This window comes from Gracilinanus agilis, chromosome 2 (assembly GCF_016433145.1).
Source record: "Gracilinanus agilis isolate LMUSP501 chromosome 2, AgileGrace, whole genome shotgun sequence".
Taxonomy (NCBI): domain Eukaryota; kingdom Metazoa; phylum Chordata; class Mammalia; order Didelphimorphia; family Didelphidae; genus Gracilinanus; species Gracilinanus agilis.
Genome location: NC_058131.1, coordinates 315,231,227 through 315,255,013, shown reverse-complemented (window position 1 = coordinate 315,255,013; position 23,787 = coordinate 315,231,227). Strand labels below are relative to the sequence as shown.

At 36.7% G+C, this 23,787-nt stretch overlaps 2 protein-coding genes across 2 annotated transcripts; one reads left to right on the top strand and one right to left on the bottom strand.

The window, feature by feature from the left end:
* The first annotated feature begins 3,299 nt into the window (after positions 1–3,299).
* On the top strand, positions 3,300–4,711 carry ZBTB43 (zinc finger and BTB domain containing 43). Its single transcript, XM_044661476.1, has one exon. The coding sequence runs from the start codon at positions 3,300–3,302 to the stop codon at positions 4,701–4,703; it is 1,404 nt and encodes a 467-aa protein (XP_044517411.1). The 3' UTR covers positions 4,704–4,711.
* An 8,858-nt stretch (positions 4,712–13,569) lies between these two features.
* On the bottom strand, positions 13,570–14,747 carry LOC123235362 (high mobility group protein B1-like). The gene has a single exon (XM_044661475.1). The coding sequence runs from the start codon at positions 14,616–14,618 to the stop codon at positions 13,995–13,997; it is 624 nt and encodes a 207-aa protein (XP_044517410.1). The 5' UTR covers positions 14,619–14,747; the 3' UTR covers positions 13,570–13,994.
* Between the last annotated feature and the right edge of the window lie 9,040 nt (positions 14,748–23,787).

The following is a 23,787-nucleotide window of genomic DNA, read 5'->3' as shown; positions in this document are numbered from 1 at the left end:
ATGCCATACTCACCACAGTTAAGAAAAGTCAGCTGCTTGATAAAATACTATGTGATTTACTCTGCCAGCTGTCACACTGGCAGTGTTACTGTGAGGAACATGTAATTTTTAACATTTAAACTTGTTTATTAATTTGATTCCCAGATATTTTATGATGCAAAATAATGAGACCTGGAAAAGGATCTTTTCACTCAGATGACATTTTTGTTGTTTTTTTTTTTTTTTAGTTTAAAAAGTTGGCATCCAAAATCTTTGGATTTTCATATACTTTCTTATATAACTAACTTTCATATACTAACTTCTCCTTCTGAAATTAATACTTGCACAATGCAACTACTACCTAAAGAACTAAAGTCTTCTTACAGTGCCTCACTTGACAGTAGGGGTGATCCTGGATTATTGCTTCATTTGTCTGCCAGCAGGGCAAACTCTTGCAAGGCCCTACTAATAACGTAGAAAGGCTTGAGGCATGTCCCTGGCAATGCACTGGAGGTCTGTTGAACTAAGGAACCATCTACTAAAGGTGTTAGAAGTATGATGTGTGTCAGAGGGAGTACCCATATCAGTATATAAAATTATGGATCTTTTGAAGTAGTAAAGAAATATATATATGTTAACATGGATAAAACTATAGCTTGATAGTTTATTCTACAAATACTAGCTTTACCCAACAATAATAATTTACCTAACCATAGTAATTTAATAAGCGGATATTTTGATGTCTTTTGACAATGCAAGATTGATTTCAGGCTTTATCTGTCAGGAGTGTTCTATACCTCTGGACTAGATCTTCACCACTGTACTTTATAGGTAAAGAAGGACAAAATTTTGATAAGTCTTAAAACCATCTAAGCAGTTTGATTTAGAGTAGCCACAGGGTAAATAAAAGGCTTAATAAAATAATTGGATCATTATACATCATTTCTGTAATATATAATCTACCCCTATATTTTATAGATTTGTAGCAGATTATATGATTTTATTCATTTGAATACATTTAGGTAATATATGTAGAAGGCTGTGAAAGTTAATTCAGCCTAAGTAAGAAAAAAAGGTGATCTTGAAAGATTTTAGAAAGGCAAAAAAAACAACCCTTTTGCCTGGTGATATTTAAGATCATAGGATTTAGGTTTGGTAGAGATGTTAGATATCATTCAGTTCAACCTCTTCATTTTATAGAAGAAGGAACTAGGGCCCAAAGAGGTAAGGTGACTTGCCTGAGATTGTTAAGTTTTTTTAAATAAATACATATTTTTTCCCTTGGTTATTGTCTACTGTGAACTCCACCACCCTTCCTGTTGTTTGTGCTACATGAAATATTAAACATAGTTCTTCTTTAATTGTTTTCAGAGTATAATTGCTTAAATACAGTTAACTCAGACTAGTGGAGTAATACTTATTTGCTGTATAAATCAAAACTACTTAGAAATAAATGAGATTATCCAGAGAAAGAACTGTTGGAGTCAGATGGATGCAGATCAAAACATACTACCTTTCATGTCAATGTATTTATGATTTATTTTGGGGTTTTAGTTTTGTATAAGTATGCTCTTACAATAACCATGGTACTCAAAGGATATGAATGAATGGTTTTCAAAACAAAAATGCCAAATTATTAATGACTGTATGCAGTCATACTGTAAAATCACTAAGAAGAGAAATGCAAATTAAAACAAGATTTTGCTTTATTTTCAGCAAATCAATAAAGGTGACAAAAAATTGAAATGGTCCACATTAAAGGAGCTGAAGGAAGACAGATACAGTCTGTAATTGGAGTTGTAAATTGGTTCAACTATTCTGGAAAACTATGGAATTTTATGAGAAGAATGATAATTTTCTTATGCTTCTACTCAGCCTTACTATTGGGCACATACCCCAAGTACACCCAAGACAGAAAGTTCCAACGTATAATAATATATTCATAGCATCACTGGTTGTGGCAGTAAAGAACTGAAAGCAAAATGGATACTTATGTTGGGGAATAGGCAAGCAAACTATATATCTATGTAGATATATAAATGTATAATACATATAAATATATTATATATTAGGATATATAACTACATAAGTAGAATATTATTGTATAGTAAGAACAAATAGGGATTCAGAGAAACATGGGAATATTTATTTGAACAGATACAAAATGAAATAAAACCAGAATAATATAATAATATACCCAGAAACCACAGTAATACAAATGAAAAGAATATTAAAAGAAAGTCAAATTCTTGAGTAATTGTAATAGCCATTTTTGTCCTCAGTGAACCAATAATGAAACCTTCCTCTTCAGAGCAGTAGAAGACTACATGGCAGAGTTACATCAGTTGTTTTTATTAATTGTTTTTCTTTGTTATGGGGAGTTTGATTCTGAAGGAGTGGGATAATATATACAGAAATGACTTGATATAAAAACAGGAACCAACAATTTTTTTTTAAAGTAAAGGAGTGAATGAGATTGTCAAAGGGGCCAGCCCTGCTCCTTTACTTTTCACTGATTTTTTTTTTCTCATAGGATCACACAATGTTAGAATTTTTTTTTTGTTAGTCAAGTCTCATCTGCATCTGTCAGTGAATTCTTTTATAGAAAGACTTTAGTGGGTATTAAACCAGGTCTTAGTAAATTTTGCTAAAGAGGTTGTAGGCTACCATTCTAGACCAAGAAATTCCTAATGGATTATTTTTGCTCTTTCCCCATTCTTATGAAGGACTAACTGATGACTAAGTTATTTGTTCTGGGTTATTTTCATATCAAAGGATAAGATTACTAGCTGTAAGATCTGTTTCTCGGCATTCTACATTTTTCCTCTCTCCCAGTAGTTTTGGATAATGAATAGCCAGATGATCCTGGGAAATAACACTAGATAGCTTCAACTCTTCCCAAAGGGTGATTTTTTTTTAATTTGGATTTTTTATTTTAATAAATTTCCACATAAGTTTCTCAAAGTTATATGATCTATATTGCCTCCTACCTTTCTTCCCTCCCCCTTCTCAGAGCTGACAGGCAATTCAATCTGGGTTATTACCATGCAAAATATAGATTTTTTTTTTTAACGTTTGAGACTTCTTGGTCACAGTTAGTTCCTATTATAGACCTTATGGTAAAATTGATTGTACAAAAATTTAAGTTATTAACTCCAGTGGCACTTGGAAGAAGGGTGATGATTTTGGTGAAAAGGTTCTCTTTATTTGTAGGAATTTAAAATGGTGAGTGAAAAAGAAGGTAGGGCAGGTTTCTCATTAGCTTGGAATTGGTAATAATTTTTCTTTCTCTTGCAGTACTGAACTAGATTTGTAATGAAATGGAGTCTGGAACAAGCTCTTTTCGAGTGGAATTTCCTGATTTTTCCAGCACCATTTTGCAGAAACTAAACCAGCAGAGACAACAAGGACAATTATGTGATGTTTCCATTGTAGTCCAAGGACACCTTTTCAGGGCTCACAAGGCTGTTCTTGCTGCCAGCTCACCTTACTTTTGTGACCAGGTGCTACTGAAAAACAGCAGAAGAATAGTTTTGCCTGATGTTATGAACCCAAGGGTTTTTGAAAACATCCTTCTCTCTACTTACACAGGACGACTAGTAATGCCTGCTTTAGAAATCGTCAGTTATCTGACAGCAGCCAGTTTCCTCCAGATGTGGCATGTGGTAGACAAATGCACTGAGGTTTTAGAAGGAAATCCTACAGTCCTTTGTCAAAAGTTAAATCATGGCAGTGACCATCAATCACCAAGTAGCAGTAGCTACAATGGCCTAGTTGAAAACTTTGAGCTTGGTTCTAGTGGACACCCAGATTTCCCTAAAACCCAAGAACTGAGAGATGGAGAGAATGAAGAAGAGAGTTCCAAAGACGAATTGTCATCTCAGCTAACTGAACATGAATATCTTCCTAGCAACTCCTCAACAGAACATGATAGACTAAGTACTGAAATGACGAGTCAGGATGGTGAAGAAGGGGCCAGTGATAGTGCTGAATATCATTATACAAGGCCCATGTATAGCAAGCCCAGCATCATGTCTCACAAACGTTGGATCCATGTTAAACCAGAAAGATTTGAACAGGACTGTGAAGGTGTTGATGTGCATGCTGCTTATGATGAGCACCAGGTCACTGAATCAATCAATACTATTCAGACAGATCACGCTATACAGTCTTCAGGGGTGGATGAGGACTTTCACATTGGTGAAAAAAAAGTTGAAGCTGAGTTTGATGAACAAGCTGATGAAAGTAATTACGATGAGCAAGTTGATTTCTATGGCTCTTCTATGGAAGAGTTTTCTGGAGAAAGAGCAGATGGGAATCTTAGTAGCCACAGACAGGATACTATTATAGCAGCAGGCTATAGTGATAGCATTGAAATGGTGACAGGCATTAAAGAAGAAGCTTCCCACTTGGGATTTTCAGCTGCTGACAAGCTGTACCCTTGTCAGTGTGGGAAAAGCTTCACTCACAAGAGTCAGAGAGATCGGCATATGAGCATGCATCTTGGTCTTCGGCCTTATGGCTGTGGTGTTTGTGGTAAGAAATTCAAAATGAAACATCACCTTGTTGGCCACATGAAAATTCACACAGGCATAAAGCCTTATGAGTGTAATATCTGTGGGAAACGATTTATGTGGCGGGACAGTTTTCACCGGCATGTGACTTCTTGTACCAAGTCATATGAAGCTGCAAAGGCTGAGCAAAATACTACTGATGTTAATTAAAAATAGGACGTGAATTTTTTTAGTGGTGTGCACAAAAATAAACTATTATAATTATGCAAATTGTGTGCACAGATGATGTGTGGTACTTGCTATTATGAGACTAGCTTAAAAATTGGAGGATATTTCTGAAAGACTGTATGTAAGTAGGCCAATTTTAAAAGTCTAATTTCTCAAGTCAATATGCTTTAGTCCTGCCCCGAGTTCAGTCTCTGCTAACCCACCTCTCAGCTGATTTTCAAACCTTCAGGCCAGTTGTGTGATATAGGTGGACTGTTTTTATTTTGTTTTTAATGTAGCCACCTACATTTAGAACTGGACTGAAAATGTAAGTTTTTGGTTTGTTTGTTTTTTTTCCCAGATAGTAACAACCTTTGGTCACTCAGAACTGGTCCTGTTGAAATATTTTGCCTTTATTAATGTCTGAATTTGTTTAAGTTAAATAGCTATTTTACCAAACAAATCTTCTGTTGTGTAAAAAGCTCAAATGATATGACTCCTAGAAGGAGAAATTAAATAGAATTCTTTTGATCTAAGTTTTATCTTTTTAAAGGATATTTTAATTAAAACCATGAAGGAGGATGCAAAGTAGGTAACAGTCTAACTTGGTTCAATAGTAACATGGTACAAGCTTCATTTTTTTTGGTGAGATACTACAGTAATGTTTATCAAGTACATACAAGGTTTTATATTTTAGTATACTACAGTTTGAAAAATTATATCTAGTTATAATTCACTAGGTGTAGAACTAGTTACCAGAAATTAATATTTCTAATTGGCTTGATGTTCCTGTTCCTATTCACGAGTGACTAGAAGCTACCACTCCAGCAGAGTCCCTAGGTTAGCTTCTTCATTGGACCCAATGTGACCCTGAAGTCCTACATGCTGCTGCTCAGAGTTGTGGACCTACTCCAAAAAGTTGAGCTTTCTAATGAAAATCTGTCACTCATTGGTAACTGGGACGATAAAAATAGAGATAAAGCTTACAGATAGAGGGAAGGAGCCCTTGTATTTCAGGAGTTGGATTTAGTATAGCCCTGTAGTCATGAAGCCACAAATGACTAGAAGCAGAATGTAGTGTGAATGCAGTAGAGAAGAGCTGGTAACAAATTGTTTGGGTGGCACATTGGGATCTCTGCTTTAGTGTCGTCCGACTTGATCATCGGTACCTGTCTAAAAGGGGGTGGTAGCTTTTGAAAATAAGATCCACATGAGCCCATGATGTAAGTCTTTTTAGGGGGCTGGAAAATATTTCAGAATGGAAAAGGAGAAAAAAAAATTCCAATTTTAGCAGAGCAGTTTGGAGAGTCAAGCTCCCGAATTATACTGCAGCATAAATTAACAAGCCCACACATCTGTACATATAGAAAACAAGAAAGTGGCAATTCTGAGATTTTTTTTCCTCCCTATCAGTCTGATGTATTGGACTGAAGACTGCTTTTTAGAAATGAAGTAAATCATATTCTGAACACTTGTAAGCTCTGTGATATACCTAGATTTATCATTGGGGTGGGACAGGGTGCTATAATTATACTAACTTTCTTTTGACATACTGGTTGATTGCTTCCAAATTTTAAAGTCTGAATATTTTCATTTTGTAGGAAAAAATAGCTTTTCCTTGGACTCTAACTGAAATTTGGTTTTTAAAAAATTGGCTTTGCACAAATATGGTTTTGCCATTGCTGGCAATGGACTTACTCAAACTGCTAACTCGTAGGAATTCAAGTTCTTAACACTGTATATGGACAAAGGAAAAGTAGCTCATTCTTGTAATCAACGTAATTAACAGGGATCTACTCACTAACACTGTATCCTTCTCAATATAGAAAGCACTTTGTATTTAAATCTCTTTATAAATATATTGTTTTTTAACTTAGAAACTATATATTACCTCCTGATTGATTGCCACATTAATACTGTTTTCTTAATATTGAAACATCTGCCAGTTGCCAGTCTTTTCTTTGTTTACATGACTGGAATTGTGTAGAGGTGACTATACAATCCAACTCAATTTTTTCCTACTTTTTGAAGTGGTCCTAGTCCTTCTGTGTGATGAGAAATTGCTTTATGACACCCATTAATATTATTAATGATGTTGTGAAACAATTTACTTTTGCCAAATAACTTTACCCTCTGCTGAGGTGTTAACAAAGTATATTTCTTATCTATGTGAAAGCTTTCCTTTAAAAAAATTAGTTTGGAAAGTTTTTAAGAGTTTGAACTAGAAAATACTAATGTAGGGAATGCCTATCTTTCAACTGTTAAGTTCAATGAAACAAAATTGTCATGAATAATTTGAACTTTTTTTTTTTTTTTTTTTTTTTTTTTGGCTATTACACTACTTTCTTAACCTCCAAGCCCCCAGTCTGTGATGGGCTCTCGCATCAGTTTTGCAAGGATTTAATATGTTAACTGCAATTTTACCTTATTCAAATAGATTGGTACCTTTTGTAGGAATCTTGATGTGTATGCCAACTGCTAACTTATAATTATTTTTTAAATCCAAGCTCAACTTGTCTGTTGTCTGATGCTGTTTATATAATATATTGGGTTTCATTTTAAAAATGGTATGGTTAAGCAAATTAACCCCAGACACTCTTAGCAGGACCACTTTAATGCTGACTACATTCAGATAGCACAAACTCTTCTCCCAGCATGAATTGAGCCAGTGAAGGAGGGTGGGGTTAGGAGGCAGGCAGAGGCTTGGAGAAGAGGGCTTTTAATATATCTATTAAGATAAAATTTCCAACTCTACCTTTTCAAGATAAAATAATTTTATCCCCATTAGAACCCTTTTTTAGTTACCACCTTTGTATTGGGGGTGATTGCTCTCTTTCTTTTCTCTAGCCTCAGCACTAGTTTAAAAATCTTTTTTCAAAATTATTGTGCAGAAGAGAATGGGAGAGGTCACACTTACAAAGCCTTCTGTAGATAATGGCAATGATATCCCCTCCAGTATCCAGTTTTTATCCAAGTCTTAGCTTAAGCTTTAACCTCATCCTGATTTAAAAAAAGGCTCCACTTAATGAGGACTGTGAATGTTACATGACATTATTAATGCTAGCACTTATATCATGCTTTTAATTTTAGAAGCACTGACAGGACATGAAAATCATCTACTTCATAAGTTAGACATCACCATTTTATAAAGAAGGGAACTGAGGCAAAGGTTAAGTGCCTTTTCCCAAGGCCACCCTGGGATCATATGGGATTAACCTCAGGAGTTCTTGGGTCCCAGCTCTTTGATTTTGACTACTAGACCAGGCCTTTCTCAGTTCCTTTCTTATGGTCACCAGTTCAGACTGAACGGAAGAGAATTTATAACTAGTCCCTTTATTCTCCCTCCCCCAATTTAGGGGTGATAACCAAGTTTTAAGGTTATTATTTTTGAAGAGCTCATTAGGATACTCCTAAAAATTTTAGGGTCTAGTTCCTCCTATATGTGGTGTTGCATTGCCAGGTACTTTGGAAGCAAAATTGGAACATGTGTACACAAGAACAACAGCGATACCTTTTCTTCCCCCAGGGCAAGAGGTGCTACAGACTCCACGTATCAAGATTGAATAGAGTTCAGATACTGCCAAATCTCAGGGTCTTAGTTTCATAAGGTCCACATTTTGATGACTTGGGAGTAGCAAGGAATGAGACTAAACACATGCAGGATCTCCTCCAATATAATCTTAAGTGAATTTTATTTGACTTGTGCCACTAATATTTATTGAAGATGCTTTATTGAGTTACTAACTCAGAAGGTTCCATCTTTCAACGAAACCAGAGTTTTTCTCTGAAATGGCAAAGTATTTGCTACTTAACTATTTCAATGAATCTGTTTCTAATTTAGAATAACTATACTGAACAGTGCCCTGAGGGAAAATGCTGGAACACATTTCTTAAAATGTGATTTTTTTTTTCCTTGCTTGAAGCTTGTGTCATATGTCAGTTGTTGCTGCTTTGTTTCCTTTTTTTTTTTTTTTTTTTTTTATGGGGTTTTCAATATTTCTTCCAGAAATTTACTTTTATTTATGCAAGTCAGGTGAATCTTCCTTGAGCTACAAACATAGTTTTATTCTAAGGAAATTGTCATTTAAGGTTGCATATCTTATTGATACTTTGTGAAATGTTATGCCTGTATTGCAAAGGTTGAATAGTTTTGTCTTTATATAATATTGCTGTCTTCACTGTACAGCATGGTTTTACTTAATTTAATGTTACTGTTTAATATTTTCTTCTTATAGAAGAGACCATGCCCTTTTGTATGACATGTTTTAATAAATGTTATCTGTCAACTTCGTAAAAGCTTTGTTTTCACTTTGGGTTGATTATATTTGATTTGATGTGCCTTTGTTATTTTTCTGGTTTTTGCCATGTGTAAGATTCCTTTGAAAAGTGCCAAGATAATAATAGATTTATAGAGAGGCCAGTCTCCCCTCCCTTCCTCGAAGGCCACATATGTCTCCTGTTGCCTCTTCCAATTAGTCCTTCCAACTCTTCTCCCTCCCTAAACCTTTCTGCCATAATCCTACCTGACCCCTTTCAGTTCTGCCCAGCCCCCTTTCCTAGCCATGTCCTGAACACCTCTCTTTCCACACATTAAATGCTTCAAAGTCTCATTTACCCTCCTCCCGTGTACCTTTCTTAGAGGCAGCCATTGAATAGTGTGGGGCCCAGAGTTAGGAAGACCTGAGTTCAAGTTCAGCCTCAGATAATAGCTGTGTAACCCTGGGCAAGTTAGTTAACCTCTGTCAGCTTCAGTTTCTTCAAGTGCAAAATGAGGATGATAATAGCACCTACCTTTCAGGGTTGTTTTAAGGATCAACTGAGAATTTTAAAATGCTTAACACAGTTCCTGGCACATAGTAGGTGCTATATTTTTTCCCCCTTCCTTCCCAATCCTGGATTCTATGCTTCTCCACTTATTTCAGTCCTCCTTCTTCACCTCTTATCACAAAAAGCACTGTTCTTTAAATGTGGTTCAGACTGGTGAACCAGCAAATTATAGCACTGAGAGAGCCCTACTTCCCAGCAACAGCTCATTACAAGAGACACTGCTCATTTTAGACCTAAACTTATCATCATCCCACACAAACCTTCTGTTATCACTGTTGTTTGTTATAAACCTCTCTCCACCCCCTGAATTTTTTAATGGGCTCTAGATTGCCTAAGCAGTGGATGGTAAAGATGGAGACTGGATAGATTTCCTCTTTGCTGTCTGGTCAGTGAATAACTTTTTCTGACATGCACCACAGTCTTTCTGACAGGCTAGCATGTACCCTTTGCCTTTTTCTTTCTTTCCATAAACATTCCTCTACAATATAACATAATAGGATCCCTTTGTTACAAGTAGGAGGAAGCTTCTGGTCACTTGGAGTGTTCATATCTCAAGTCTACTGACATTAAGCACTTCCTGTTGTGCATGGCAATCTGCTAGGCCATGAGGATGAGTTCCTGCCCTTAGTGAGCTTAAATTCTACTGGGAACTATGTACAGAGCCATAGTAAATACTAAGCATAATACACAGTAAATTCAAAAGGGAGAATACCAACCCCAGGGAATTAACTGCTTTTGTGGAAAGGCAGAATTTGAACTACTTAGAAAGAAGTTAGACATTCTGGGAGTTAGAGAGGGCATTCGGATATGCAGGACTGATTCCCTGCCTGTAAAAATACATAGAACCATGAGACAGAATGTTGGGTACAGAGATTAACCAGCAGGTCAATTTTACTGATGTGGCGTGACCTTGAAGGGGAGTAATGTGAAAAACACTGTAAAGGTAGGTAAGAAACCTGCCTTATCCCTAGGCTATGGAAATACCACTAATCATGATATGGAGATGATCTTGTGGACTTGGAAAGTTTGATTAGATGGCAGAGTGCAAACTCTGACAGCCTGATGTAATCTGGAGGGGCTTCAAATGCAGACCCGATGGATTATGATTTTGTCATCCAACGACCAGTCTACAGCCTACTTAAATGCAGAGATTCATCACTAGAAGGTTGGTCACCAGAAGATGGAGGGGTGGGGCAGGGTGGGGAAGGGATGGTATAAGTCTTACTAAGCCTTGGTTCTTGGAGGTTTGTACAGGGGCTTCAGTCTGTATTAGGAGTGGGAATATACATGTAGATGAATCACAGATCTTAAATTGTTAACAAGGAAAAAAATTTCTATTAACTGCCTTCTATATTCAGTACTTTGCTCCAGGCTGGGATGAATACATTGAGGTAGAGAAGAACTCTGTCTTTGTGAGTCCTCAGTCTCAGTCTGGATAAAATACTACATGCCACAGATTACCCAAAATTGTAGGATAATACATTACAAAGACACAAACAAAGAGCATTATTTGGTCTGAAAGCTGCTCAGACTACCTGCTCCCAGTAAATAAGGGAAAAATCAAAATATTGGGTGCAGAGGAAAAAGGGCATAGTTTATTTAGCTGCCCTGGGGGTTCTTGCATTGACCACTTCACTTTCTGCCAACTGAAGTACAAGCTCATAAAGTAAATCTTCATTCCCAGAGGGTTATCACTTAGTAAAAAGTAGAAGCTCTTAAGAGTTAAAGACAACTTGAATCTACCAGTCCAACACCTCACTTTACAAAAGTGTGACTCTGTGAGAGGGTAAGGACTTGAATCAAGAGCTGGGATAGATAGAGATCATCTGTCTCTAGGTAGAGATCTTCTCATGCTACAGATAAGGAAACAGGTCCTGAGAAAGTGATTTGCCTAATATTACGTCACTAGTAAATTGAGCTAGGATTTAAACCAACATTTCATGACCAGGTCTTTTATCTTGATACACAATACTATTGGCAGAAAATTCACAGCTCTGTAATTTGCACATAGTTGGCCTAATAGCAACTTTAGCAAAGGAGAATAAAAGTAAGGGTGGCAGCACAATATAGTGAAAAGGGTACCAGATTTGGAATCAGAATTAGGTTCACATCATAAGCCTTTGCTTAGACCTTGAATAAGTTACTTCTTTCTATACCGAGGTTTCCTTTATTGTAAAATGAGGGGATTGGATTAGATCTCTACGGTCTCTTGCAACTCTAAAACCCTATAATTTCTAATATAGTTGCTTCAGGCTACATCAGTAGAAAGTTTAGTATTGAGCTTGATTTTTATATATAAATGTTTTCAGTTTCTATTTGAAAGCATGACATGGTTTCTCAAAACTTATTTTTTCTAACGAATTCCTGGTTAGTTTGGAAAAGCTGACACTCCTGGATTGCTTTGAATTTAGAAAATAAGGATATGATACAAGCTTTTCTACAAATTTGTTTGATATTTGAGGAAAAGCCATAACTGAAGCAGAAGAAATTCCAGTATTAGTTTTTGTCACACTGGTTTGAGTGGCCATGCAAACTGGTCTTAGCCATTAGTTACTTGTATTTGATTCTATTTAAAATCTAACATCACTTAATAGACAGATGGACAAGCCAGCCATGGGCTACAAATAATAGAATGATGAAATAGTAGGAGAACTAAAACTAGCCATTCAGGGAATTAAGTACATAGGCAGTATGAAAATATGACAATTTTCAGGGGAGAATTTTTGTAAGTAGAGTTTTCAAAATTAGTGGCATTTCTACTATAGTGGACAAGTACTATTTTTTCCCCTTGTAATATTCCAAACTGAGAAGCAAGTACTGAAGCTATTAAATGTATTTATAACTTAATAAGATATTAGTCACCCTCTAGGGCATGCTAGGCTGAGGCTTGCCTAAATTTTATAGCTAAACTACCATTAATTGAGGCCATGGCCCCAGGGGGAAAGCCCTTCCTCTTAGAAGTGACCCTGTATGGCTAATTTGTAGGTAGCAGTGATAAAACCTTTAACAAGTTAAATTTTATGTTAAAGTTACCTTAGTGCCCAATTTCCAGAAGAGAAAGTTTAAAAAATAAAGAAAACAGAATATTACCATAAAACTGACTTAAGAATGGAAATGTTTTCAATAATATATGAATTTGGCAATATTTATCCATTTTAAAAAATTACACTATTTTTGTTATATTGAATGATATTAATAAATTGAGTTAGATCTTTGCCTCTCAGGGCTTTGGAAAATGACAGGCTGGAATGTTTTAACAGCAATACAAAGTAGTCACTAAATGTGTTCAATGACGATTGATGACGACATTGATCAGGAGTATTGCTTTCGGCAAGGGCTTAGACTAGATGATCTCCATGACCCTTTCAATTCTGGGTTACCTTGATTTTATATCCTGAATATTCTAGTTCAACAAACACCTCTGTGTACAGAGTGATGCCCTAGCTACTGGGGAAGGTACACAATTAAATCATGGTTTCTGTCCTTGTAAAGATAGTCAAGTAAGGGAATAAGATAGGTAACATCACTATAATACACAGTTGTGATAAGTACATTAAAGAGATATAATTCAAAGCTATGAGGTTTTTATAAGAAGAATTGTTACTGACAGGGTCAAGGAAGGTATGTGGGTCTTTGCACTTGGTACAGTGTCTGGCTCAAAGATGATTAAGAAATGCTTACTGATTGAAATCAGATAAGAGGAAGAGATAGCTTTCTTGGCATAGGGAACAAAGACATGGAAGAAGGAATAGAGAAGAATATATTCAGAAGACAAGAGATTTTAATGTAGTCCAATTTGAGATAAAACTGGAAAGGTAGGCTAGTGCCAAATTATGGAGGACCTTGAATGAAAAGAGTTGGAAGTTCATTTGATTTTTGAGCAGAAAGGGTGATTTGACCAGATGTATGCTTCAATTCAGACAGTGCATCAAGAGATGGATTGGCGTGTTGAGACTAAAGGTAGGAAGACTTGTGTTGTTTTTTTTTTCCACTAATAAAAAAATTGTATTTACTTAGAAGCATTCAGAATGTCAACAAAACAGCTGTACCTGTTTATTTTTTTGCAATTACAGAGTGGTATTCAGTTAACAAAACAACAGTTATTTCATATGCTGCATCAAAGATAAATGAATATGAAAATGAACTACATCCCCATATATAACTAATTTGTGCTGTGCACCAACAGGAACCTGCTTTAAATTTTCATGCCACTTTACAACCCCCATACTGTACCAGGCAAAGTTAGTGGCTATTGAAAATACCACTAAAGGACAGGGCTATCTAAAGACACATTCGGTAGTGTGTTAATTATAAAAAAAAAAAAATAAAAAAATAAAAACCACTGTACAGTTTAAAAACAAATCTTACACAGCCTTACATTTCAATTTTTTTTTCTTTAAAAGGAGTGAGTTGTGTACAGAGGGGTTAAATATTTTATAGACAAGAAAAAACTGCTCTAGAACCAACTTATTCATCATCATCATCATCTTCCTCATCCTCTTCATCCTCTTCATCTTCCTCATCTTCTTCCTCCTCCTTTTTCTTGCTCTTCTCAGCTTTGACAACTCCTCCCTTTTTACTCGCATCAGGTTTTCCTTTAGCCCGGTATGCAGCAATATCCTTTTCATACTTTTCCTTCAGTTTAGCTGCCTTCTTTTCATGAGGTTGTTTGTCATCTGCAGCAGTATTATTCCACATTTCTCCCAATTTTTTGGCCACATCTCCAATAGAAGGACCAGGATGCTCCCCTTTTATTTTTGGACGATACTCAGAACAGAATAAGAAAAATGCTGAAGGAGGCCTTTTTGGTGCATTGGGATCCTTAAACTTCTTTTTTGTTTCTCTTTTAGATGGTATGTAGGTTTTCATTTCTCTTTCATAATGAACCTTATCAGCTTTTTCCATGTCCTCAAATTTTCCTTTCTCTTTAGCTGACATTGTCTTCCACCTTTCTGAGCATTTTTTAGAAAATTCTGAGAAGTTCACAGAAGCATCTGGGTGCTGCTTCTTGTGTTCCTCCCGGCAGGTTTGCACAAAGAAGGCATATGAAGGCATTTTTCCTCTCAGCTTCTTAGGATCACCTTTGCCCATTTTTTTGCTTATTTTCCCTCAGCTCTGCACAGAGTAGCCCAGTGCCCATCTGGCTCTTACTTGCCCCTGTCTCTATGGAGCTCAATGTACTGCAGTGGCTGTGAGAGTGAGAGCCAGACACAGCCTCCTCACTCTCTCCATTCTGTATCCAGGAAGACTTGTGTGAGTCTAAATTACTTTCTCATAGTATTATAATGGGAGGCAGTATGGTTTGTGGCTAAGAGTTCTGAATTTGAAGTCAAGACCTAAATTACAAACCCAGCTCTGGTGGTTATTAGCTGTATCCCTAGGCAAATCATTTGAACTTTTGGAATCTCAATTTCCTCACCTATAAAATAAAAGTTATACCACCTACAAAGAAGGGTTGCTTTAAATGTCAAAGCCCTACATACATAAGTATAAGTTGCTATGAATAAGCAAAATTTAAACAAAAATCTAATGCTTTGATGAACTCATGCCCTTGGCACAGATACTCCCTCCACTGCTGCATATCAACTCATGCTTTATGGTTCTTGTTCATAGCTTTCCTTAAATCTTTCATTGAACCAATCACTGCATTGGCAACCTTCCTTTGCTTTTGGAAGCCCAAATTCAGACTGTCTCCAGCTGGAGTGTGCTTGCTAGACTTTATACCACTGGGCACAGCTGTCCAGAACCAATGTCCCCTCCATGCTACACTAAGAAATGGAATGAAGTTAGTGATATTCATTTAAATTCCCTCCTTCTAATTCACACTACTTATGAAAAAACATGTATTAAAGGGTATAAACTATGGTTACTGAATACGACTGCTATTTGGATGTATCAGTTTTATAAAGCGGCCTTTCAGAAAAATGTCACTACTTTGATATTGCTGGAATTTACTAGTGTGTAAGAAGGAGTTAACACTGAGATAAGAATGGGTTATTTTGCCTAACTTGAAAAAAAAAAAGACTTAAAAGGTATTTTTATATTTAGTGTTAAGGATGTGTTGGGATTAAGGTTTGGTAATGGTTTACAATGAAGTCTTCCTCCCATGCCTCAATATTGAGAATGTTCCTCATTTCTTACTTGCTAATCTAGTAGACAGCAAACTCTGAAGATCCTACTAAAGACCATTCAGTCAATCAGAAAGCATTTATTAAGTATCTACTTTGTGCCAGGAAGGAGGCAGCTAGATAGCTCAGTGGATAAAGCATTGTGCTTGTAGTCAGGAAAACTTGAGTTCAGATACAGCCTCAAAACACTTATTAGCTGTGTGACCCTGGACAAATCACTTAAGCTCTGTTTACTTTAATCTACTAGAGAATTTGGCAAACTACTCCTCTACTTTTGCCAAGAAAACCCTAGGCCATATAAAGAGTTGGACATAACTGAATAACATGTGCCAGGCAATGTGCTAAGCACTGGAAGGGCAAGAGACTGTCTCTGTCCTTGAAGAGCTGATGATCCAGTAGGGAGATAATATGCAATCAGCTTTGTACAAATAAATTATATGCAGGATGAATAGGAAATAATCAAGAAAAGGAAGGCACTAGTATTCAGTGATTGGGAAAAGCTTTCTGTAGAAGGTGGGATTTTAGAAGTGGGACTTGACAGAAGCCAGGAGGCAGCGATGAGGAGGGAAATATTCCAGGCATGGGAAATGGAGTATCTTATTTGAAGAAAACCAAGAAGGCCAGTGTCACTTGATCAAAAAGCATGTTTGGGGAGGGGAAAATGATATAAGAAGACTAGAGAAGGGTATATGTATGTGTGTGTCTTTGGATGCCAGAGGATTTTGTTGAAGGCAATAGGGAGCCATTGGAGTTTATTGAGTAAGGAGGTGCTATGTATGGATGGACCTGGGCTTTAGGAATTTGTGGCTGAATGGAGATTGAATGGGGAGAGACTTGTGGTAGGCAGACCCACCACTATTGCAGGCTGTTGCAGGAGTCTAGGTTTGAGGAGATGAGGGCCTAAACCAGGGGTGGTTAGTAGTATCAGAAGAAAGAAAGTGGGTTAATTCTAGAGATGTTACAAAGGTGAAATCAGAAGGTCTTTATAGCAGATTGAATATGGAATTGAGAGATGATGCTTGGATTGTTAGCCTGGAGAACAGGGAGGGTAGTGGTGCCCTCAACAGTTAATTGGTAATTTGGAAAGGGGGTAGGGTTTAAGAAGAAAGGTAGAGTTCAGTTTTGGACTTGGTAAGTTTATGATGTCCACAGGATTGATCTGCCCTTTGAGATTCTAATAGGCATTTGGAGATACAAATTCAGCAGATAGGTTAGGTTTAGATAAGTAAATTTGAGAATCATCAGCTTAGAGATGATAATTAAATCTATGGGAGCAAATGAGATGACCAAATAGAGTGGTATAAAAGAAGAGAAGAGAACACCCAAGGTTAGCAGGCATGATCTTAAATGAAGATCTAGTAAAGGAGACTGAGAAGGAATAGTCATAGAAAAGGGAACTAGGAAGAGGGTGATTGACAGTGACAAAGGCTGCAGAGAGATCAACAAGGATAAGGATTCAAAAAAAACAATGGATTTTGCAGTTAAGAGATCACAAGTAACTAAATAAATGACCAATCCAAATACTGAGAGGCTCATCACCAGGAGGTTGACTACTCAAGGGGTGAATTTTCTTGGACCTAGTATTCAAGGAACTCTACCATGTAATGGAAAGTTGAAGTTGGCTGCAGTAATGGGAGTAATACCTTGGAGTTTACCTTGGAAGTATTTCAGGCAAAATTTAAAAGGCAGTATAATAATATCTAGTTGCAAAATAGTTACAAGTAGAATGAACCTCATAGAATAGTAATAATTTGCATTTCTGTAGTACTTTTAAGGCTTACAGAATGGTTTCTTTAAAACGATCCTGTGAGATGTATGATGTGTGCAAATACCATTATCTTATTATGGTGAATAGTTTCAAAGAGTTAAACTAGTAAATGTCAAAATTGAATCTTAGGGCCATAGGTTGAGAGTGGAAATGGATTTTAGAAATAATCTAATCCAGGACTTAGCAGGCCAGTCAGCCTGCCACCAGTATTTAAAAATGTAAAAATTATTCTTAACACCTGGCCTGAACAAAAACAGGCAACTGGCTGGATATGGCCCCTCAAGCTGTAGTTTGCTAACCTACCCTGACATAATCTAACAACCTCATTTTATGGATGAGGAAATAGAGTGAGAGAAAGGAAGTGACTTGCCTCAGATTCATATCCTATTTACTGTCTCCTTGCCTGTGCATATACCAAGTCTCTTTTGTCTTTAAAAAAAAACTTTAAGGGGGCTGCTGGGTAGTTCAGTGGATTGAGAGCCAGACCTAGAGACGGGAGGTCCTAGGTTCAAATCTAGCCTCAGACACTTCCCAGCTGTGTGACCCTGGGCAAGTCACTTGACCCCCATTGCCCCTTACCACTCTGCCTTGGAGGCAATATACAGTATTGACTCCAAGATGGAAGGTAAGGGTTAAAAAAAAAACAACAAAAAAAACAACTTTCACTTGACCTTGCTGCCCCCTTGAGGTGTCATTCCATCTCTTTTCTCTCTTTCATTGCTTATCTCCTAGAAAATTTTTGTCCCATTCGTTTTCAAACCTCTTACAATTTGATCTCCAAACCTGCACATTCTTTATTATCTTTGACCTTTCTATAGTTTTCAACACTTAACCATCATCTCCTCCTAGATAGTTTCTTATCCATTGCCTTTCCGTGTTACAGCTTTCTTTTAATTCTCCTAGTAGTCTTTTTACTTGTTCTAAATCGCCTTTGCTGGTACAAGTGTCCCTCAGGTCTCTGTCTTCATCCTTTTTCTCATCTCTACATTCTTTTCCTTAGTGATTTCATCAGCTCCACTGAGTGCAGTTATTATTTCTACATAAATGATTCTCATCTGTATAGCCAGCTTTAATTTTTAAACTTCATTCTCAACTGGAATTCCACTGCCTGTCGTACATCTTCTGCTGGTTGTCTCATTGACACCTCAAATGAAAATTTCCCCAAAGCAAATTCATCATCTTTTCTGGAACTCTATTAAGGGTACTACAGGCCTGTCATCTATGATCATTTGCCAAGGCTTTCAATTCTCCCTTCATAGAATCTCTTGTGATGCCTTTTATATCTGTGCTGCCAACCACCCTAGTAAAGGCCTTCAACATTACTCTTTTTTGGAATCAGATTTTTGGAATAACTCTACTTGTTCTCTCTACTTTCAATACTCTCCCTCACCTTTTCTAATCTACCTTTATATAGCCACCCCCAAAATTTTTCTGATGCATAGTTTTGATCATGTCATGCCCCTGCTCAAAAACCTTCAGTGGCTCCTCTTGCCTCTGGTATAAAAACTCCTTAGTTTATATAAAACACTCCACAGTCAGGTTCCAGTCTACCTTTCCACTCTAATTACTCCCCACCATACCCCTTATTTCAACCAAGATGGATCATCAACTGTTCCAGAATCTCATCATGATACCTTTTGCCTATGTTCATTCACAGAGGCTGTCCCCCATGCCTAGAATAGGTTACCTCCTCACTTCTACCTTAATCCCCAGCTTAATTGCCCTGGATTTTATAAAACCTTCTCTCTCCATTATACTTTACTTCTGTTAGCTATTAGTGTGCTTTCCTTCTTCAGATATTCCCATAGTACCATACTTAATTTCCCTTTTGCTCCTATTTCTACTCCATCTACTTTCTATGTATGAAACTGAATCTGTTCCCCTCAATATAATGTCTTTTTATCCCTAGTGTCTTGCTCAATTCCTTGCATTTAATTTTTATTTAATAAATGTTTGTTGAATTGAAGTGTTCAGGATCACACAGATGATATATGTGTCTGAGAGTTTATAGACTCTTAAATGCTGTGCTTTTTTCCTATTATACCATTTCAATACATTTTTCCACTTATTCCCCAATATGAGATTTTTTACATACCCTAAAAACTGATTATAGTATTTATAAAGTAAAATGCATATGTTTAAATATTTAATAGATCTTTGGTTTCATCAATATGGGATCTCTATCCAGTGGTCCAGATCACAATTCATTTTTGCCTTCCCATCTTCTCTGCCTTTTGTTCACATCCTTCAATCAGCCTAACTCATGCAATAAAAAAGCAAATTTATGAAGAAATTGCTACAATTTACAAGGAATCAATTATGTTGAAATAGTTATTAAAATATTAAAAACAAAACACAAGTTCACACTCCTCAGCTTAGCCTCTTATTGAAGAAATTTCTGAGACTATTGTGAAAGTCCTGCCAGTGACTGAATTCTACAGGAATCATAGGATTTTGCCTTTTCAGCAATTGTTGCTGTTTTCACATAATTGGTTAAAGCTTTGAATAAAGTACCGTAGACAATATTTAACCACCAACTTTGTAAGAGACTTTGAAACCAATGTAATGGTATGTGAAGAGCAAGAGTTCTTAGTCATGAATTTCCTCTTGGTTGCTTAGTTTATTGACTCCTCTCTAATAATCAATAACCATTCAGATTAACTAAGGGTTTTTACTAATCAGGATTCCCCTATTTGATGCTTGTTGGTTTTGGGGTGAACTTCTTGTTGCCATGCCAAGATGTGAAGAGAATTCTTTCTCAAAAACCATGTCCTTGAGTCTTGGTTATTTGTTACTCTTTCATGTTCTCTGATTGTAACTCCTGCCCTACTCTGTTCCCTGTAGTTCATCACAGTTCAAATATATAGCTAAATTTTTCCTAACCTAAACACTTAAAAAAAAATTTAGGATTTTTATAGTGCAAGCTCATCTAGTGAAGAGTTTCTCAGCAGTCTGACTCATTTTCAAAGGGCTGAGTCTGTGAATAGGTTCATCCATAAAACCTATCCAGCTTGGTGGTAGGATCTGCCAGAACTTATATTCCACTCATATAACCTTTGAAAATGCAAGGTCACCATCATGCCCATGGTAAGATAGTAGAGGAAAGCTTTATAATAATAGCTCATCTGTATGTAACATTTTATAGTTTACAAAGCACTTTCCTTACCACAGTCCTATGAGGTAGTATTGTCCACATTTTGTAGATGAAGAAATGGGCTCATAGGAGTTAAATGACTTCTATGGAAGCATACATTTACTTTAATTCCATAAATAGGATTTTTCAATCTTGTCTTTCGATCTTTACTTATTTTTTGGTAAGAGGTGTATTTTTATAGTCCCTGTTCAGTATTACTCAGAAATTAACTACAAGTGTACTTACTTTACAAGTGTTACTGTACTTTGGATTCCCCTAGTGTTTCACCTAAGGATTAAGTGCCTATCAAAGCAATCCCCACTCCTCTAAGAAACAGCCTTGGAATAAAACGAAATCAATTTTCTTAGGCCCATTTTTACCTGTGTGATCTTGGACAAGTCACTGCTTTTCTCTGGACCTACCACTCTAAAAAAAGAGTTGAACTAGACCTTCAATGCCCCTTCTGGCCCTTACATTCTACAGTTCTATAAAAATCAATGTCATAAAATCATCCTGGTTGAGCGCCTCAATAGCCAAATAACCCCAGCATAAGGAAAATCTCTCTTGTTAAACCTCGTGTTATGTATAATCTGGGCATTTGCCATTTGGACTGCCTTAAAATCATTTATTACCAGCACAGTTCTACATACATAATGGATGCTCAGCAAATATTGATTTATTATGATAAGAGGAAAAGCTCGTGAATCTCCACTCCCACAATCAGAATAATTGATTCACACTGAATGCCAGAGCAAGAAGGGACCTGAAAGATCTTAAAGGTACCCAAGAGATCATCTAATCCAAGGTTTATTAACCTGGGGTGTGTAAACGTAAAGAATTCTAATTATTTTTAGATGATTAGCTTACATTGTAATCTCTTGCATTTTATGTTGTACATTTGAAAACAGTTTTTTGAGGAGTAGGTTTCATCAGACTGCCCAAGGGGTCCAAAAAAGGTTAAAGACCCTTGATCTAGTCCAACTCTCTCATTTTACATATAAGGAAACTGAGGGTCAGGAAAAGTTAATCACGTGAGGAGGTATCTGTGGTGTAAAGAAAGTCCTAGATTCAGAGCCCAAAGATCTCAGTTTATATATTTTAGCTCTGCCATTTATTACTTGAGTGTCCTGGGTCAGTTACCTATCATCCCCTGGATTCTCAATATATTCCTATGTAAGATTGAGGCAATAATCCATACATGACCTACCTCATAGGGTGTTTATCTTATAAAAAATTAAGCTATTATTGTTCTAATCAGATAAGGGTTCTGTTTATTTTGGCTTCAGCACAACCTTCCTAAGTCATGAAAGAAACAAAGTTAGAAGTCTGAAGTTGAAGGGGAAGGCGGTGTGTGTGCGTGCATGCGTGCATGTGTGTGTGGGGGCACTCAGCTCCATGGAATTCATCATTGAGGCTGATATGCTGGTCTTAGGCAAACAGATAATTAAAGTGAAACTGGTTAGACCATGAAGTGTACAGGAACATTCTTCTTTGGCTAAGAATTCCTACACATTTATATGGAGAATTTACCAAAAACTCCAGAATACTTAATACTGAAATGTACGAAGAGTTAACCACCTCTTCTTATTCCCTAGGGCCTAGGCAATTAACAGAGTCAGAGCATTGTGTTTTGGTAGTTTGGAAAGAATACTGCATGTGGAGTTAGGACCCGAGTTCAAATCTTGACTGCCATCAGATATGTTATTTGTTATGTTTGAGAACTTGAGAAAGTACCTTAATTTCCCTGGGTCTCAGTTTCCTTCTTTATTAAATGAGAAGGATGACTTGGCTGACCTCTTACAGCACTAAATTCATGATATTATGAATCAGAATTCCATCTCAGAGTTGAAATGGATCTGACAGGCAACCTTGTGTAACCTCATCCTGAGCAGCGATCTTCACCATCCCTGACAAGTGGCTGTGTAGCCTGTACTAGAACTTAGGCTGCCCTGAAGTAGCCCATTTCCCTTTTGGACAGCCTCTCTTTGTTAGGACTCCTTAAATAGGTATTCTTTATATAGATTTGAAATCCTTCTTGCAACCTTTATCAATGGTTTGTAGTTTTGACTTCTGGGACCAAGCAGAACAAAATGAAGCCTTCTTCTATGTTAGAGTTGTTCACATCTTTGAAGACACTTATCGTGTCCTATTTCCTTCAGCTATTCTTTGCATGATGTGGTCTCCAGTTCCTGTACCATCCTGGCTGTCCCCCCCCCCCCCTTACTTTTTTTTTAATGAATTCTAGTTTGTCTGTACTACCAATATGTTCTGATGTAAGTAAAGGACTGTGAGACATCATCTCCCTGTTATACTTTATAATTCAATTAATGTAATCAGATAGCTTTTTCCTATTAGATTACACCATTGACTCATACTGCACTTTCCTAGAGATGAAAATCATACCATAGTATATTTCTGTGGGCTAAAAATCCCCATTCCTACTTCCCACTCACCATTCCTACTTCCCTCTAATATTACAACAGTATTTTCTATCCTGTGGTACTTTAAGGTTTATTAGGTGGATTTCTCTACAACAAACTTGCTGAGACAAATGTTCTATACATTATACTCTCAATTTTACAGGTGATAAAGCTGAAGCCCAAAGAGATAAAATGACCTCTGTGCCCCTTCCAACTCTGAAATTCCATTATTCTGTGACTTGAACAGTCATTGGGCAGCAAGGTGGTCAGGTCAGTAGATAGAGCCCTGGACTTAGAATCAGGGAAACCTGAGTTCAAATCCAGCCTCAGACACTAGCTGTGTGATCTTGGACAAGTCACTTAGCCTCAGTTTGCCTTAGTTTCCTCTATAATCTATAAAATTAGGGATCTATAAATATTACATAGTACCTTGCAAATAATAAGCACTATATAAATGTTCATTGTTGTTAGCTATTATTCTGTGGTTTGCATTTAGCCAGAGAAGTATTCAGGCAGAATGTGCACCCAACTCTACTGGACCTCAAATATTGTGTTTTTGTACAATATATTGCATGACTGCAGCATTTGTAAAACTCTTGAAAACATTAACAACCAAGACCCAATCCATTGGCCTTCATACAACTATTATAAATCATTCTGTAAGTTTAAGATAAGAAACAGAATGTTTGCTTTCAAAACAAAGTATAGACCAGCTTTAGTGTATGATAGGTCACTCATCAGTAGCTCCATGGGAAAATCAATACTCACACCCACAGCAGCTCTGGTTTTCTGCTTCACACTTCTCTGCCCC